General features: G+C 43.9%; 1 protein-coding gene across 6 annotated transcripts in view; it reads left to right on the forward strand.

Annotated features, from left to right (window-relative positions):
• Positions 1-15863, forward strand: part of PHC2 (polyhomeotic homolog 2) — a 150880-nt gene extending 135017 nt beyond the window's left edge. For 3 of the 6 annotated variants that reach the window (XM_033922373.1, XM_033922374.1, XM_033922375.1), the window contains 6 exons: positions 4933-5117; positions 8414-8567; positions 9190-9304; positions 11192-11330; positions 12075-12372; positions 14008-15863. In XM_033922373.1, the coding sequence (XP_033778264.1) occupies positions 4933-5117; positions 8414-8567; positions 9190-9304; positions 11192-11330; positions 12075-12372; positions 14008-14162 (1046 nt within the window). In that variant the 3' untranslated portion in view covers positions 14163-15863. The remainder of the gene's footprint in view (positions 1-4932; positions 5118-8413; positions 8568-9189; positions 9305-11191; positions 11331-12074; positions 12373-14007) is intronic. The other 3 variants (XM_033922377.1, XM_033922378.1, XM_033922376.1) reach the window with 2 other exon arrangements.
• The last annotated feature ends 799 nt before the right edge of the window (positions 15864-16662 follow it).

A 16662-nucleotide genomic window follows, 5' to 3' on the forward strand; every position in this document is an offset into this window, starting at 1 on the left:
GTTTCTTGATGGATTGTGTTTAGCCCTCTTGTCCTGAAAGGCATTCCCATCCTACATTCAAGTGTCTTTCTTTTAACAATAAAATGATTGTTTCTTTATACACACGTTTTTTTGGGTGATTATGCAAGACTTAGATTTATTGGGGTAGAAATTTTGGAGTTTTGAATTTATTTTTTAGTTAACCTTTCCAGACAGTGCTTAAGGTAACTTTATTAGAATTTAGGAGGAGGAATTTAGGAGTTTGAACCTTGCAGGACACCATAATGCTGAACATTTTAAAGCCTTGATCTTCATGCCCAGTCTTCAAGGGCTGCCATAAGGATAACTTTTCAGGCTATTCCTAATGAATATTACTTGAGAGAGATATGTATACAGTAAAAGGAGTAAGCAATTAAATCTTTTTTTCATGAATGTTCTTTATGGATATCTTGAAAACCTGATCCCTTGGTGGCAGCCCTTGAGGACTAGGAGTAAAGATTGAGGCTTTAAAGCATGAAAGGCTGACCCGAACACCAGAGGAGGAGTTTGTGGCTTGGGTTGACATGCTGACCCTCTTCCTTTCCAAGTACCAATCACTCAGATACCTTCCCTGCCCTACTACTCCAAAAGTAAAACAACCTCCCCCCCCCCCCCCCCCAAACTTTCAGGACAGTTGTAAAACTGGGCATGTGCAGTAACATAATTACATACACACTAGTTTATAGCAAGAGTGAGCAAGTGCCTTAATAGGTAAATGCAGGGAGGGAGGCATGGGCATGTCTCCAAAATATGCACCTAACATATAGAATACTATGCTACACACTTCACACGTGTAGGCCCGCCAATGTGCATTTACACTAGTATTCTATAATGGAATTTGGATGTCAAGATTTCATTACAAAATAGGCAATTCCCTTGCTTCTTTGGGGTGCTGATGTCTAAGTACTCCTTTATAGAATTGCTGTTGGATGACCATGGAATAAAGGGAGTGCTAAGGAGGACAAAGCCATCACCGACAAACTGAACACATTTTTTTGCGTCTGTGTTTACCAAAGAGGATATACACAACATACCGGATGCCGACAAGCTATACATTAGAAATGAAGACGGGAAACTGACAGGGTTGACGGTTAGTCTAGAAGAGGTATGCAAGCAGATTGATAGGCTTAAAAATGATAAATCCCTGGGACCGGATGGCATCCATCCGAGGGTAATCAAGGAACTGAAAGGGGCTACAGCTGAACTGCTTCAACTAATAGCCAATCTGTCGATCAAATCAGGAAGGATTCCGGAAGACAAAGGTGGCAAATGTTATGCCGATCTTCAAAAAAGGTTCAAGGGGTGATCCGGGAAACTACAGACCGGTAAGTCTGACCTCAATACCAGGAAAGATGGTAGAGGCGCTGATAAACGACCGCATCAATGAGCACCTTTACGGACACGATCTGATGAGGACCAGCCAGCATGGCTTCAGCAAAGGAAGATCTTGCTTAACAAACTTACTGCACTTCTTCGAGGGAGTAAACATGCAGATAGACAAGGGTGACCCGGTCGACATTGTATATCTGGATTTTCAGAAGGCGTTCGACAAGGTTCCGCATGAACAACTACTTTGAAAAATTGCGAGCCATGGAATCGAGGGTGAAATACTCACATGGATTAAAAACTGGCTGGCAGATAGGAAACAGAGAGTGGGGGTAAATGGACAATACTCGGACTGGAAAAGCGTCACCAGTGGAGTGCCTCGGGGTTTGGTGCTTGGACCCGTGCTCTTCAACATATTTATAAATGATCTGGAAATTGGTACGACGAGTGAGGTGATTAAATCTGAAGATGATATGAAGTTATTCAGAGTAGTGAAGACGCAGGAGGATTGCGAAGATATACAACGGGACATAAACACACTCGAGAGATGGGCTGTGACATGGCAAATGAGGTTCAATGTGGATAAGTGTAACAAAAAATTTTATACACGAATATAGGATGTCTGGGGCAGTACTTGGAGAGACCCCACCAGGAAAGAGACTTGGGAGTACTGGTCGACAAGTCGAAGCCGTCCGCACAGTGCGTGGCAGTGGTGAAAAGGGCGAACAGAATGCTTGAAATGATTAAGAAGGGGATCACAAACAGATTGAAGAAAGTTATCATGCCGCTGTACCGGGCCATGATACGCCCTCACCTGGAATACTGCGTCCAGCACTGTTTGCCGAGAAGGACACGGTACTACTTGAAAGGGTCCAGAGAAGAGCGACTAAAATGGTAAAGGGGCTGGAGGAGTTGCCGTACAGTGAGAGATTAGAGAAACTGGGCCTCTTCTCCCTTGAAAAAAGGAGACTGAGAGGGGACATGATCGAAACATTCAAGGTACTGAAGGGAATAGACTTGGTAGATAAGGACAGGTTGTTCACCCTCTCCAAGGTAGAGAGAACGAGAGGACACTCTCTAAAATTGAAAGGGGATAGATTCTGTACAAACGTAAGGAACTTCTTCTTCACCCAGAGGGTGGTGGAGAACTGGAACATACTTCTGGAGGCTGTTACAGGGGAAAACACCCTCCAGGGATTCAAGACAAAGTTAGACAAGTTCCTGCCGAACCGGAACGTACGCAGGTAAGACTAGACTCAGTTAGGGTACTGGTCTTTGACCTGGGGGCCGCCGTGGGAGTGGACTGCTGGGCATGATGGACCACTGGTCTGACCCAGCAGCGGCAATTCTTATGTTCTTAATGTTAATATGCAGTTGCTTTTTAGCGTTTTGACTAATAACGATCTGAATTTATCAGTTTAATATGCAAATGTGCCACACAACCATTGATTTTTCATGCTCTTGCCACAATCTCCACTTCATCTGCTGCAGGAGACTGAGAGCTATGCTCTGTATAGTACCGTCCACTCTTACTCCACTGCCTGCCTCTGCCCTTTGCTGCTGTGCTCTGTATATTATTCTGCACGCTTACTCCCGTGTCTGCCTTCGCCTTTGGCTGTGCTCTGTATATTATTCTGCACGCTTACTCCAGTATCTGCCTTCGCCTTTTGCTGTGCTCTGATTATTATTCTGCACGCTTACTCCCGTGTCTGCCTTCGCCTTTGGCTGTGCTCTGTATATTATTCTGCACGCTTACTCCCGTGTCTGCCTTCCGTTTGGCTGTGCTCTGTATATTATTCTGCACGCTTACTCCCGTGTTTGCCTTCGCTTTTGGCTGTGCTCTGTATATTATTCTGCACGCTTACTCCCGTGTCTGCCTTCGCCTTTGGCTGTGCTCTGTATATTATTCTGCACGTTTACTCCCGTGTCTGCCTTCCGTTTGGCTGTGCTCTGTATATTATTCTGCATGCTTACTCCCGTGTCTGCCTTCCGTTTGGCTGTGCTCTGTGTATTATTCTGCACGCTTACTCCCGTGTCTGCCTTCCGTTTGGCTGTGCTCTGTATATTATTCTGCACGCTTACTCCCGTGTCTGCCTTCGCCTTTGGCTGTGCTCTGTGTGTTATTCTGCACGCTTACTCCCGTGTCTGCCTTCGCCTTTGGCTGTGCTCTGTATATTATTCTGCACGTTTACTGCCGTGTCTGCCTTCCGTTTGGCTGTGCTCTGTATATTATTCTGCACGTTTACTCCCGTGTCTGCCTTCCGTTTGGCTGTGCTCTGTATATTATTCTGCACGCTTACTCCCGTGTCTGCCTTCCGTTTGGCTGTGCTCTGTTTATTATTCTGCACGCTTACTCCCGTGTCTGCCTTTGCCTTTGGCTGTGCTCTGTATATTATTCTGCACGCTTACTCCCGTGTCTGCCTTCGCCTGTGGCTGTGCTCTGTATATTATTCTGCACGTTTACTCCCGTGTCTGCCTTCCGTTTGGCTGTGCTCTGTATATTATTCTGCACGCTTACTCCCGTGTCTGCCTTCGTGTTTGGCTGTGCTCTGTATATTATTCTGCACGCTTACTCCCGTGTCTGCCTTTGCCTTTGGCTGTGCTCTGTATATTATTCTGCACGCTTACTCCCGTGTCTGCCTTCGCCTGTGGCTGTGCTCTGTGTATTATAGCGGTCTCAAACTCAAACCCTTTGCAGGGCCACATTTTGGATTTGTAGGTACTTGGAGGGCCGAAAATAAAAATAGTTAATGTCTTATTAAAGAAATGACAACTGCAGATAATCCTGCAATAATCTTCTTTGTGAACAGCTGCAGACTCCCTCCCCCCAATCTGGATCAAGGTAAAGTCTAGTTCTCAGTTGAAAATTAAAAGGCTGAGAATTAAGTATAATGATTAGATGTTCACAGCTAGTTCTTCCCTCAGACAGCCGCCACTGCCTTCTTCCCCCAATTTCCTGCACTATTTCTCCACTACAGGTTTCAGGATTTACATCATAAACTGACAATAAAATTATAATAGAACAGTACCAGCTTCAGTCTGTCCCACTTGTCTTCGCCTTCTGGGAACCGTTTGGGAGCTCGTCAACTTGGCCCTGAAGTGCCCCCAGATGGTGACTGGGGAGTGATAAATGGGTTTATGCATCACTTGTACTGCATTTGTACAGTCATGTGAAAAAATTCGGACATCCCATGAAATATAGCCTTACTGGGTCAGACCAAAGGTCCATCTAGCCCAGTAGCCCATTCTCACGGTGGCCAATCCAGGTTACTAGTACCTGGTCAAAACCCAAGGAGTAGCAATATTCCATGCTACCGATCCAGGGCAAGCAGGGCTACCCCATGTCTTTCTCAGTTCGAATACACATTTTTGTGCATATCTTTTGTTTCGTGAGTAAATCAAGGAATATTTTTGTTGTTTACCTTCAATTACATTACTTTATTTTCCAGAGATAGATAAAAAAAAAAGATTTGACATCAATATGTGAACATTTCTTAAGAAAGAACTGAATATTTCATAGGGTGTCCTAATTTTTTCACATGAATTCTATCCTTGTGCTTTAATTTTGCTTGTTTCTTTCCTTTGCAGAGACAGTGCACAGCAAATTGGGCAGCCCCGGCATGACATCAGGGAACGGAAACTCTGCCTCTACTGTCGCTGGCACTACCCCTCAGAATGGTGAAAACAAGCTTCCTCAGGCCATAGTGAAGCCCCAAATCCTGACGCATGTCATTGAAGGCTTTGTCATTCAAGAAGGGGCAGAGCCATTTCCGGTATGAAACTGTTGTTTTTTACATGTTTACAATTTCTGTACAGCATGATGTATACTGATATGCAAGTTTAGTTTTCCATAGTTCAGCTGATATGGAAAGCCAAAGGCATTGATCACTGAAGTGATAATCCTGAGACAGTGCTGACTCAGCAAAGAGTTGCACACCTCAGTAGTAATACTGAGGACTGATACAGGGTTATATGTTATAGTCAGGGTGGCATGACAGACCTTTAGGTCATAATACCATTTGAAGAGAGATTGTAATTTGGAATTGGAACTAGTGGGATTTCAGTGTTAGAAAAGCACGGATGCCATATATACAGGTCTCCATTCATATTCACAGGAGTTAGGGGCACAACTCCCTTGTGAATATTAAAAATTTGCAAATAGCTTTAAGGTCCCCACCCTGACTCCCTCCTGCCTTCCAAATCCCTCCACAGTTTATCTTTAGAGCCCTGGTGGTCTAGCGGTGAAGTGGGGCAAAAGCAATCTTCCTACGGTCCTGCCTCATACAGATCCACTATAAAAAATGGCTGCCTCAAGTTCCCACATTGGTCTTGTGAGTTCCCACGCTTGCAAGAATGATGTGGGAACTTGATGCAGCCATTTTTTTAATAGCAGATCTGCTTGGGGCAGGAGCCTTGGAAGATCATTTCTGCCCTGCTTTACTGCTACACCACCAGGGCTTTAAAGGTAAGTTGTGGAGGCTACTTGTTTGGAGACTTTGCAAATAACTGAATTTGTGAATCCCCAAACTGCAGATATGGAGGAAGACCTGTACTTGTGTATAGGCTGCAAATGTTTTGATGATTTCTAAGATCAAAAGTCGTTGGGGGGGGGAGAGAAGGAAGTGACATCACAGCCTGGGACGACAGCATAACTTGGGAGCTTTTGCAATCTAGAGTATGACTCTGTAGCTGTAAGGTAGAAAAGTAGTGCTCTTCTGCAATTTAGGTTATGTAGTCATCGTTCTGCTGAAGGGACATGTGGAGGTGGGGAAAAAAGATAGCAAGATTCTATTCTAAGGTGGACGTCTGAAACATAGGGTGGGTTCTTAGTAGCACTCGATTTTGAAAGAATTGTGTGTAAGGATAGTAGGTTACTAGTGTCTGAATTTCACTAATTATGCATGCTGAAATTATGGCTATAAGGAAAACCATCTTCCATGAGAGGAAGGAGAGAGAGGCTTTGCCTAGAGGTTCAAAAGGCTTTCATAAGCTTGTCCAAGATGATGTTGAGATCCCATGAAGGAGGTGGGTTTCGAAGCGGAGGACGGAGATTGAGGAAGCGTACATTTGCTCAGGAATAGAGATCTGTAAAGGCAGTGTGAAGAATGGTATCCCTGCCATTGTGCAACAGTGGCACTTACTATGGGAGGGGGGAGAAATGAAATTGCCTTAGCCCCAGTAAAAGTTGTTCTCAGTTGAGATAAGGACCCAAAAGTTGCAGGAAAAAGCTGATGGACCAAATAAACAACTCTTTGGCTTTTCAGCATTTCACTGTTTTCCATTCCTAAAAAAAAAATTGCAGAGCACACAAGGCACAGGTGGAAATCCACAAGAGCCCTTTCACTAAGTTGTGCTTAAAAGTGGCCATGACTATCACTAGCATGGGGCTTTCCCACACGCTGAAGCCACTTTTACCAGAGCTGTAAATGGCCATGTGCTGATTTCCCCATTAGCCTATATTCTAGGCGGTAAGGGCTCCTGCACTATTCACACACAAATTGGTTGGTGCACAGCAGTTTAGTAACATAGTAACATAGTAGATGACGGCAGATAAAGACCCGAATGGTCCATCCAGTCTGCCCAACCTGATTCAATTTAAATTATTATTATTATTTTTTTTCTTCTTAGCTATTTCTGGGCGAGAATCCAAAGCTTTACCCGGTACTGTGCTTGGGTTCCAACTGCCGAAATCTCTGTTAAGACTTACTCCAGCCCATCTACACCCTCCCCTGCCCATCCTCCTCCAAACGGCCATGCACAGACACAGACCGTCTGAGCTAACCAATTAGCTCAGAACCCCCAAACATGCTCTCAGTGCTAAAAAATAAAAGATTTTTTTAGCACGTGGGAAGTGCATACAAAATGTACAGTAGTGTTTTTTAACCTGCAGTAAACACACCTTAGTAAAAGGCCTCGTAGTATATTTCTTCATATATGAATTTTTATAGGTGAGGTGACTTTACACTCCACCTTCAGGGGTAGCCTAGTGGTTAGAGCTGCTGCCTCAGTATCAACACCACTCCTTATGACTTTGGGTAAGTCACTTAACACTCCTTTACCATAGTTTGATTATGAACCTACTGGGACAGTTGGAGAAAATGTATTGAGTACCTGACCATCATTCAATATAAACAACTTAGGATCCCCTTGAGATATATAAGCATTATATAAATAAATAAAATACAGGCCAGGAATTTTCACAGTCCTGAGAATCATTCTAGATCAGTGGTCTCAAGCTCAAACCCTTTGCAGGGCCACATTTTGGATCTGTAGGTACTCGGAGGGTCTCAGAAAAAAATAGTTAATGTTTTATTAAAGATATGACAATTTTGCATGAGGTAAGAGTCTTTATAATTTATAAATCTTTCCTTTTGGCTAAGTCTTAATAATAATAAGAGACATATGATCAAGAAACTGTTTTATTTTACTTTTGTGATTATGATAAACATACCGAGGGCCTCAAAATAGGACCTGGCGGGCTGCGAGTCTGAGACCACTGTTCTAGATTATGTCCCCCCCCCCTCCTCCTCTAGCTCTTTTTCTCTCTCCCCTCCCCATTCTCTATGGCTTTCAAGGTCTAGAACAGGGGTGTCCAACCTGCGGCCCAGTGAAGTATTTTGTGTGGCCCCAGTCGAGGGCGATGCAGTGTTTTCCTTTGCTGCCCCTGGGTGTTTACCGTCTTGCCGGCTCCCTTCTGTGTCTTATTGCAGCGTTTGCATGGCCCCAGAAACATTTTTTTTTTTGGCCAATGCGGCCCAGTGAAGCCAAAAGGTTGGACACCCCTGGTCTAGAACATTCGTGGTAGCTATTTTTTACTTCCTTGCTGGGATGAAGCACAGCACCTTGGTTTTCATGGATTTCAAATCCTTCTGTGCTACCACGCACACAGAAATTGATCCCCCTCCCCTCGCCCTCAATCTGTGGCAATTCTTTTTGTGTGTGTGTGTTTGAGGCCTAAGACATACCTGCTGTACTTAAGTATATCTTGCCTTGAGCTCCTGGTATGAACTGGAATCCAGAAATTTATATCTCTACAGTACCACTTCTTCTTTCTGTTCTTCATCTTTAGGTCGGCCGGTCTTCGCTGCTTGTGGGGAGTCTTAAGAAGAAATACCAGCAGGGGCTTCTGGGTGAGAAAATACCACAGCAGGACACTGCCACCACTACCACCACCACCACCACAACTACCACTGACTCTGAAATGGAGGAGCCTTTTCTACAAGGTACGGTGTGGCTGATTCTGCTCTTGTCACATGTCTGGTGGGAAGGTTATTTACCTTTCATGTCCTCCTTTCTTTCAAATTGTAATTCTCCATACTTTCCTTTGTTTCTTTGTCCAGTTCGTCCAGTATATATTTAGTATGTTAATTGTTTCCTCTTTTTTTTTTATTGTAAAACACTTAGAATTTATGATTAGCGTTATATCAAAATTGTAATAAACTTGGAAACTATATCAGAAAAATATTCTCACTCCTGAATAACTGTCAAAGATTTTTCAGTCATGAGCCCATTCAGTTTCCAAAGCAGAAACACCTCTATTCCCACAATCAAGGCAAAGGTGTGTTTTCTAATCTAATTCATTTTATTTAATCTAATCTAATATTTGTGGATCATTCCATGCCTATTAAATGTTCAAGGCAATTACAAAGTTAAGAGCCTATGCTTTCATGGGGAGTCCAAAGAGAACAGTCATCATCTGATGAGAATGCACATCAAATAAGCCAGGGCATTGACAAACTCTGCTGCTGCTTATGATTACATACAAGTACTATGTGTTGTACAGCAAGTTATAGAAAATAGTCAGGTCCTGATCCATCTAAGCTTTGGATCCTTATTGTGTTTTAGAGTCCAAAAATGAGGGAGACCCTCCAAAATTGAAATGTGAACTCTGCGGCCGAGTGGATTTCGAGTATAAGTTTAAGAGGTCAAAACGTTTTTGTTCTATGGCTTGTGCAAAAAGGTAGGTGCATTTACAATATATCTGTGCTTTATAATCTATTCTCGCCTCCTGACACTCTGTATAACAAGCTTCTCGTGCTCCTAATCTAAACAAAAATACGTCTAAAAACCCGCTCAAGCCGGCACTTGGACGATCCAAGTGCTGATAATCGAAACGGGTTTTTATACGTATCCAGAGAATCCCGCTGTGCGCCCAGAGCTGAAAGGGGCATTTTTGGAGGAATAGTTAGGGTGGGTTGTGGGCGGGACATGAGTCGACCTAGACTTAGTTGTACTGCAGGGATAATCGAAAGTTTGACGAGGCTGCTTAGATGGAACTTATACCTGGTTTTAGATCACCTAAGTCACAACGTATAAGTGCCCAAAAGGTATCCAAAGTGACCAGATAACTACTGCAGGGACAAAGTAAAGACTCACACACACACACATCCCATGTTCACTGATTATGCCCCTCTCTGTGTATTCCTGAAAACATAATTAGCTCAGACTTGGTTGATGAAAGCAGTAGATTTATTTGAGACAAGATGGTAAAGGTAAAGGGGATGGGACTTGATATACTGCTTTTTCTGTGTGGTTTACATGGGGGCAATGAAGGAAGTGACTTGCCCAGAGTCACAAGGAGCTTCAGTGGGAATCAAACTCACAACCTCAGGGTGCTGAGGCAGCTGCTCTAACCACTAGGCCACAGGTCTTGGCTGGAGCATCTGTTTACAGAGTCTCTGATGGGACCATTGTGCCATGAAGAAATGTGTATGAGCTGTGATTGACTTATGATTCTCCTTTGCTGTTGGGCGAGAGCTAGGCAGGACCTAGTAAGATTTAGAATTACTGAAAAGAAAAAGTTAATGGCTTAGTAGGCAGCCAGCATTTGGCTGACCGCCACTGGTGCTAAATCTGGCAACTCAACGCTGGTCTATGTCCAGACACCAGCATTACATTTCCAGGTTTGCAGAGCCAGCTAATGCACAGCCAGTTCAGTGCACTGAACCGGCTGTGGGGCACCCCATAAAGATAGGATTGACTTGGCCAGTTAAGGGTTGAACATCAGCACAAACATGTCCAAGTGCCAGCTCCGCTCCTGGAAAGCCCCCCCAAAGAGCTGATTTTCAGTTCAGCGTTAATCAGTTATTTTCAGCATTACTGACTGGTTAAGTGTCACTGATGCTAGCCCCGAACAGGTGGTTTAACCAGCCAGGAGCCATTTCCAATTGGTTAAAGTGTTTTGAATGTAGACCCTGTAAGGTTTTTCCTTAAGCACTTTATATAAACGTAGGAACCCCAGAGCCTGTTAGATCTGAATCTTGACATACGCCCGTGGAAGAAAATTTGAACATTAACCGTGAATCTAAGAGACTGAGAATATCTTCAGCTTGCTTGGCATAGGGTGAAGTTCATTCCTATTATGGTACATTCCTATTATGGTATGCATAAAATTAATCCATGTGGAGACATTACCTAGAGGAAGACTCTCTTCTCCCTGACCCTTCCATGCATGTTTCCTGAGGACCACAGTACAGTGGGGCACTTGGGCATTTCAAGTAAATATTCTGTTCAGATCCCTAAAAGAGTGTGTACTGTCAACTGAAGTGAGTAACAAGGACATCATTAGTCTGATCAGGAATAAGTGTCCTGCTCCCCAGTCTCTCTCTACCCTTCTCCCCCTCACCCCACCCCTGCCTCCTCTGATACTCAGTTTCTCCTTCCTTGCCACCCATTCCCAACACATGTGTGTGTGCCTCAGCCCCAAATATTTTTAGGATCACCTTCCTGTATCCTAATTCCCTCACCAAAATTCTTGGCGCAGACAACTGATTTCCTTGTAGCCACCTGCTAATATGGATTTTTGTTTGGGGTTTTATTTCATTTTTGTGTGTATTTTATTTAACAGATATAATGTTGGGTGTACGAAGAGGGTGGGACTCTTCCATCCAGACCGCAGTAAGATACAGAAAACAGATAGCATGCACGGGAGGAGGAGAGCACGGAAGGGGAGCTTACAGAACCTTAATAAGGACTCCAAGAAACAGGTAACGTGAGAAAAAAGAGAGATGCTGGAGAATTGGAATTTTTTGAACTGAACTGGAATTTTTTGACCTGTTCTGCCCTTGCAATTTCACCAAAACGTTAACAGAGGACCTAAGTTCAATTCCAAGGCCAGACCTTGCATGCTTCAGTTTGGATGGGGTTGGGAATAGGAATTCTGCGGATATAGTAATCCCAGCCCGGATAAGGGAGGAGTCCAGTCAACATTCAGTGGTGACACCTGATGACTGAATTAAGAGATTGCAAAGGTTCTAGCAAGAGCACTGGTGCATGACCCCAATTGAGACTATAGCTGCATTGGCTGGCCTGATCTGGAAGGATCTTAAAAAAAAAAAAAAGGACATTCCCTGGGAGTTAGGAGTAAAGACAAGAAGTGCTGTTACCACGAAGATGCTACTTCCACTCTGCTCGAGATAGAAGAAGCACAAAGGGTACATCAGGTCATGTAAAATAAATAAAATCTTGTAAAAGTCTGATTCAGAATGTGAGGATACAGGTCAGGTGAGCATGATCAGTTCTGTTGCCTCTCCCTTACCGCTGCCTTGCTACCCTTTTATGTTAAATTCCCTTTTGTACTATATTTCTCCTTTGCACCTTGAATAGATATAAGGTTTTTTTAAAATGTTTTTTTAATATATTTATTTTTTAACGGACTGAACCAAATAATATGCATTGCTACTTTCCCTGGCCGTAGCTTACTGCTGATACTTCCTTATATTCATTTGCAGCCTCTTGGTTCCCTCTCTTCAATGGGTTCTGTGCCCCTCTCTGTAACATCAGCAGCAATGAAATTGAACCACAGTCAGGAGGACTCCAGCCGCTGCTCAGACAACTCTAGCTATGAGGAGCCGCTGTCCCCCCTGTCTGTCAGCTCCTCAGTCTCTCATCGCCGGCAGAGTGAACGAGACCTGGAGCTTCCCAATGTGCACGTGAGAGACCTGGTTGGAATTGGGCATCACTTCCTGCCCAGTGACCCCACACAGTGGAATGTAGAGGATGTGTACGAATTTATCCGCTCTTTGCCAGGTGCGTGGTCACCATGTAACACAATCCAAGAGAATCCAATACTGTCATTTGTCAGACATGTGACCTGTAACATGCAGTCATGATGTACTGACCTGGTCACTCCCTTCAGTCCTTGGGACACAGCCAGCCCCTTCGGTTTCAGGATATCCATAATGACTATGCACCAGAGAACTTTGCACAGTGGTGACAGCGTATGCAAATTGGGTATAAGCATATTCATTTTGGCTACTCTGAAAAATGGACCAAGACTGTACTAGAGCAGCATAATTTCACTCATGCCTTTTCTCTGCAATAGTTTGCAAAGTTGGCAGAATTAATCAGTGGATTTTGTGCCAGAGCTAACCATCTAAACAACTGCACCCTGTGGAGAAATTTTCAAACTGTAAACGAATGCAAAGTCCTTTCAATACAGATTACCAGTAGACATTTGTACTTTCCTTTCTGTGTAGGTAGACTGATCTTTCAAATGTATGCACATAAAATCTATGCATATTATTTTCTGATCCTACCCAGGAGTGCCTCCATAAATGGAACCCAACACATTCTTTTAGGCAAAATGATCAGCTTTGAATGGCAAAATACAGATCCTGTTATATCCTTTTTATAGAAAGTACAAGTGTCCTAATAAAACGGCTCTCTCTGAAAACTAATTTTCAGGTTGTACAGGAGTATTCCTATACTTACACGAGGTGTGCAGCAAAATTTGGATTCATAGAAGTTTGACCTGAGCCATATGTAGGTTGCTTCTATTACTGCCCCATAAAACTTACCTGAGACCACTGCCTCATTTTATATAGGTCAACTGGGCTGGAATTTAAACTAGTGACCTAGCAATGAAAGGCTTTGTAAAGCTATGACCATTCAAATGTTGTAATATTGTGTACTTGATGTAAGATGAAAAATGAATAAAGAATTTGGAAAAAAAAAGCTATGACCATTCTCTGAGCCAAGATCAGGATTTTGTTAGTAAGACTAGGGAAAATCCAAGCATGCTGTATCTTGTCTGGACTGGATGGGAACTCTAGATGGTAAATAATGCCTTGTGTCATCCTAAGTCAGGGGTTGGCAACCTTTTTACAGCAAAGAGCCATTTTATCCAAAATGTTTGACCCAAGATTTACAGAGTCACAAGGTGTAGCTTCTCTCCCCTCCAACCCATAGCCAAGGTTCTCTCCAATCCTACAATTCTCCCCGGGCCTACTGAGGTACTACACCTGGTGGTCCAGTGGGGGTCTTTGTGGCAGGAGCACAACCCTCTCGCTCCTGCCTCCTTGTGACTGCTGCAGCAGCTTGCAGTACTACAAGAAATGGTGTGAGCATCTGCAAGAGGTCATGGCAGCTATTTTAGAAGGCAGCCCTAAGGAGGCAGGAACAAGAGGGCCCTGCTCCTGCCAAAAAACCACTGTTGGACCAGCAGGTACCTCGGGGGAAGGAGATTAAAAGGCTGGAGCCTGGAGAGCCACAACCACATGCAAGAAGAGCTGCCCCTGTCCCTAGGTCAAATGCATTACAAGCTAGGGAGCTGGAATGAGATCCTTCTGTACATCAATTCTTATCTAGTTCATCTGTAGTAGAAGCATGTAAGTTTCTGTAAAACAGTAGCATGTGTAATTTTCTTTCATTTTTCTTTTGCAGGGTGCCAAGAGATCTCTGAGGAGTTCCGGGCTCAGGAGATTGATGGGCAGGCACTCTTGCTGCTAAAGGAGGACCATTTGATGAGTACCATGAACATAAAGCTGGGTCCTGCACTGAAGATTTATGCCAGAATAAGCATGCTCAAGGACTCCTAACCCAGCTCTAAGACTTGCCCCTTTTTTATTTTTGTGTGCATTTTTAGGACTCTCGACTCTCCCTCTGTTTCCCTTCCTGACAACCCATGGACTCTTAACCCCATTGAGAGCTCCTTAGCCACCAAATGGCTTGCAACCTAATGCTGAGCTCTTCTGCCAAGATACTCAGTCAACACTTGAGGATGGAACTCGAAGGAAAAATATAGCAGTAAGGACAGTGAGCTCTGCAGTTTCCAACAATCTCAAGAAATGTGAAACTCTTGTTGACAGGGCCAAGTCTGTTGTGGCCTGATTTACCCACTCCCTGGACTTCCGTAGTCTGGGGGCCACAGTTAATCCTTAAACTCCACTGAAGAGTATCATTGGTGTTTGAGGAGAATGGGAGAGGGGGGGTCTTACTCATCACATTCCTATGTTTCCAGAGAAGTCTTTGTTACCGTATCTCGCCTGCAAAAGCAAACTGTAAAGAGGCTGGAGCGCCTGAAGTCTACTGCGATTTCTCCATGTTTCAAAAGGGATCTGAAGCTGCCTACAGCGTCTCAGCTGGTTCATAAGAGATGAACTTATAAGACTAGTTACCTTTTCTGCCTGTGATGGCAGGGTCTTTTTGATTCTCCTTTAACCAAGTTATAACTTTTAGGCTCCTGTTCCAGGCCCCAGCTGCTGCTTTTAAAAATCTGCTGTGGCACGAACTGGAATTCTAAAAAGCTATAACGACTCCCTTTTGATGATAGCACAAGGAAGAAGCTGGGTGGCTGCAGAGTGTTAATGGGGTATTAATTATTTGACTGAATTACCTAGCAGTAATTTAACAGTATTAAGAACTCTGACCATCTCAGCCAGTGCTCAATTTCTGTGAATTTTCAGCTTCAGAATTTATTGCTATTAGAAGGTATCCTTCAGGGCTTCATTTTTCTACTTAGTATTTTCAAAGAAATCTACTTGAAGTGCTGATAACAAGCAGGACACTTGTCTTTAAAAGGGTTATTGTTCAGTGCTGCAGGCTGGCATTTTGACTGATGCCTCTCGTGTCATTTTTGGGACATGTTTCAAGCTTTCCTCTTTCCTGTGTCAATTTCATTTTTTCCAGCCTGATAATGTCTGACACTCCCCCACTTCTCATAAGAGAGAAGAAATTATGGCAAGGGCTCCTTTTACAAAGCTGCGATAGAGATTTCTACTGTGGCCCAGCAAGGTAAATGCTCTGATGCTCATAGGAATTCTGTGAACATCACAGCATTTACTTCACCAACATACGGTAGAAAACTTTTATGCAGCTTTGTAAAAGCCTTATAGTATTCAACTCTAAGATCTATCACTTCATATTGTCTTACTTCTCAACTCATGACTTAATACATTCATCAGTCTCATGTATCATGCTTGCAAAACCTCAGAGACACCTCTCCACCGCCCTCAAGAGTCGGATCCCTGACGAAGCTAAGGCGAAACATGTTGGGTCCAGCTATAGGAACTGCTTAAAGCCTTAAAGATTTATATTCTGCAATCATTCCGAAAGGTTGAATTTAAAAACTAATAAGATAAACAAACTAAAAATGTTTCAATGCTTAAACCTATGAGGAATTAACACCAAAGACGCCCTGCTGAAAGAGATATCAAGTGGGCTGTGGAGAGGTGTCTCTGAGGTTTTGCAAGCATGATACATGAGACTGATGAATGTATTAAGTCATGATATGAGAAATAAGACAATATGAAGTGATAGATCTTAGAGTTGAATACTATAATACATTTAGTGATTGCTCTAAGAAGAAAAAGCACAGTTACTTACCGTAACAGGTGTTATCCAGGGACAGCAGGCAGATATTCTTAACGCATGGGTGACGTCACCGACGGAGCCCCGGTACGGACACTTTTAACTAGAAAGTTCTAGTTGGCCGCACCGCGCATGCGTGAGTGCTTTCCCGCCCGACGGAGGAGTGTGTGGTCCCCAGTTAAGATAAGCCAGCTAAGAAGCCAACCCGGGGAGGTGGGTGGGACGTAAGAATATCTGCCTGCTGTCCCTGGATAACACCTGTTACAGTAAGTAACTGTGCTTTATCCCAGGACAAGCAGGCAGCATATTCTTAACGCATGGGTGACCTCCAAGCTAACAGAGAGGGAAGAGGGATGGTTGGCCATTAGGAAAATAAATTATGTAACACAGATTGGCCGAAGTGTCCATCCCGTCTGGAGAAGGTATCCAGTAGTGAGTCGTGAACGTGTGAACTGAGGACCAAGTGGCAGCCTTGCAGATTTCCTCGATGGGCGTGGAACGGAGGAAAGCCACAGAAGCAGCCATAGCTCTGACCCTGTGGGCCGTGACAGCACCTTCCAGTGAGAGACCGGCCCGAGCATAACAGAACGCAATGCAGGCAGCAAGCCAGTTGGAAAGCGTCCGTTTAGAGACAGGACGACCTAGACGGTTAGGGTTGAAGGACAAAAAGAGCTGAGAGGACAAGCGGTGAGCCCTGGTACGGTCAAGGTAGTATGCAAGGGCACGCTT

This window comes from Geotrypetes seraphini, chromosome 15, assembly GCF_902459505.1.
Source record: "Geotrypetes seraphini chromosome 15, aGeoSer1.1, whole genome shotgun sequence".
NCBI classification, from domain to species: domain Eukaryota; kingdom Metazoa; phylum Chordata; class Amphibia; order Gymnophiona; family Dermophiidae; genus Geotrypetes; species Geotrypetes seraphini.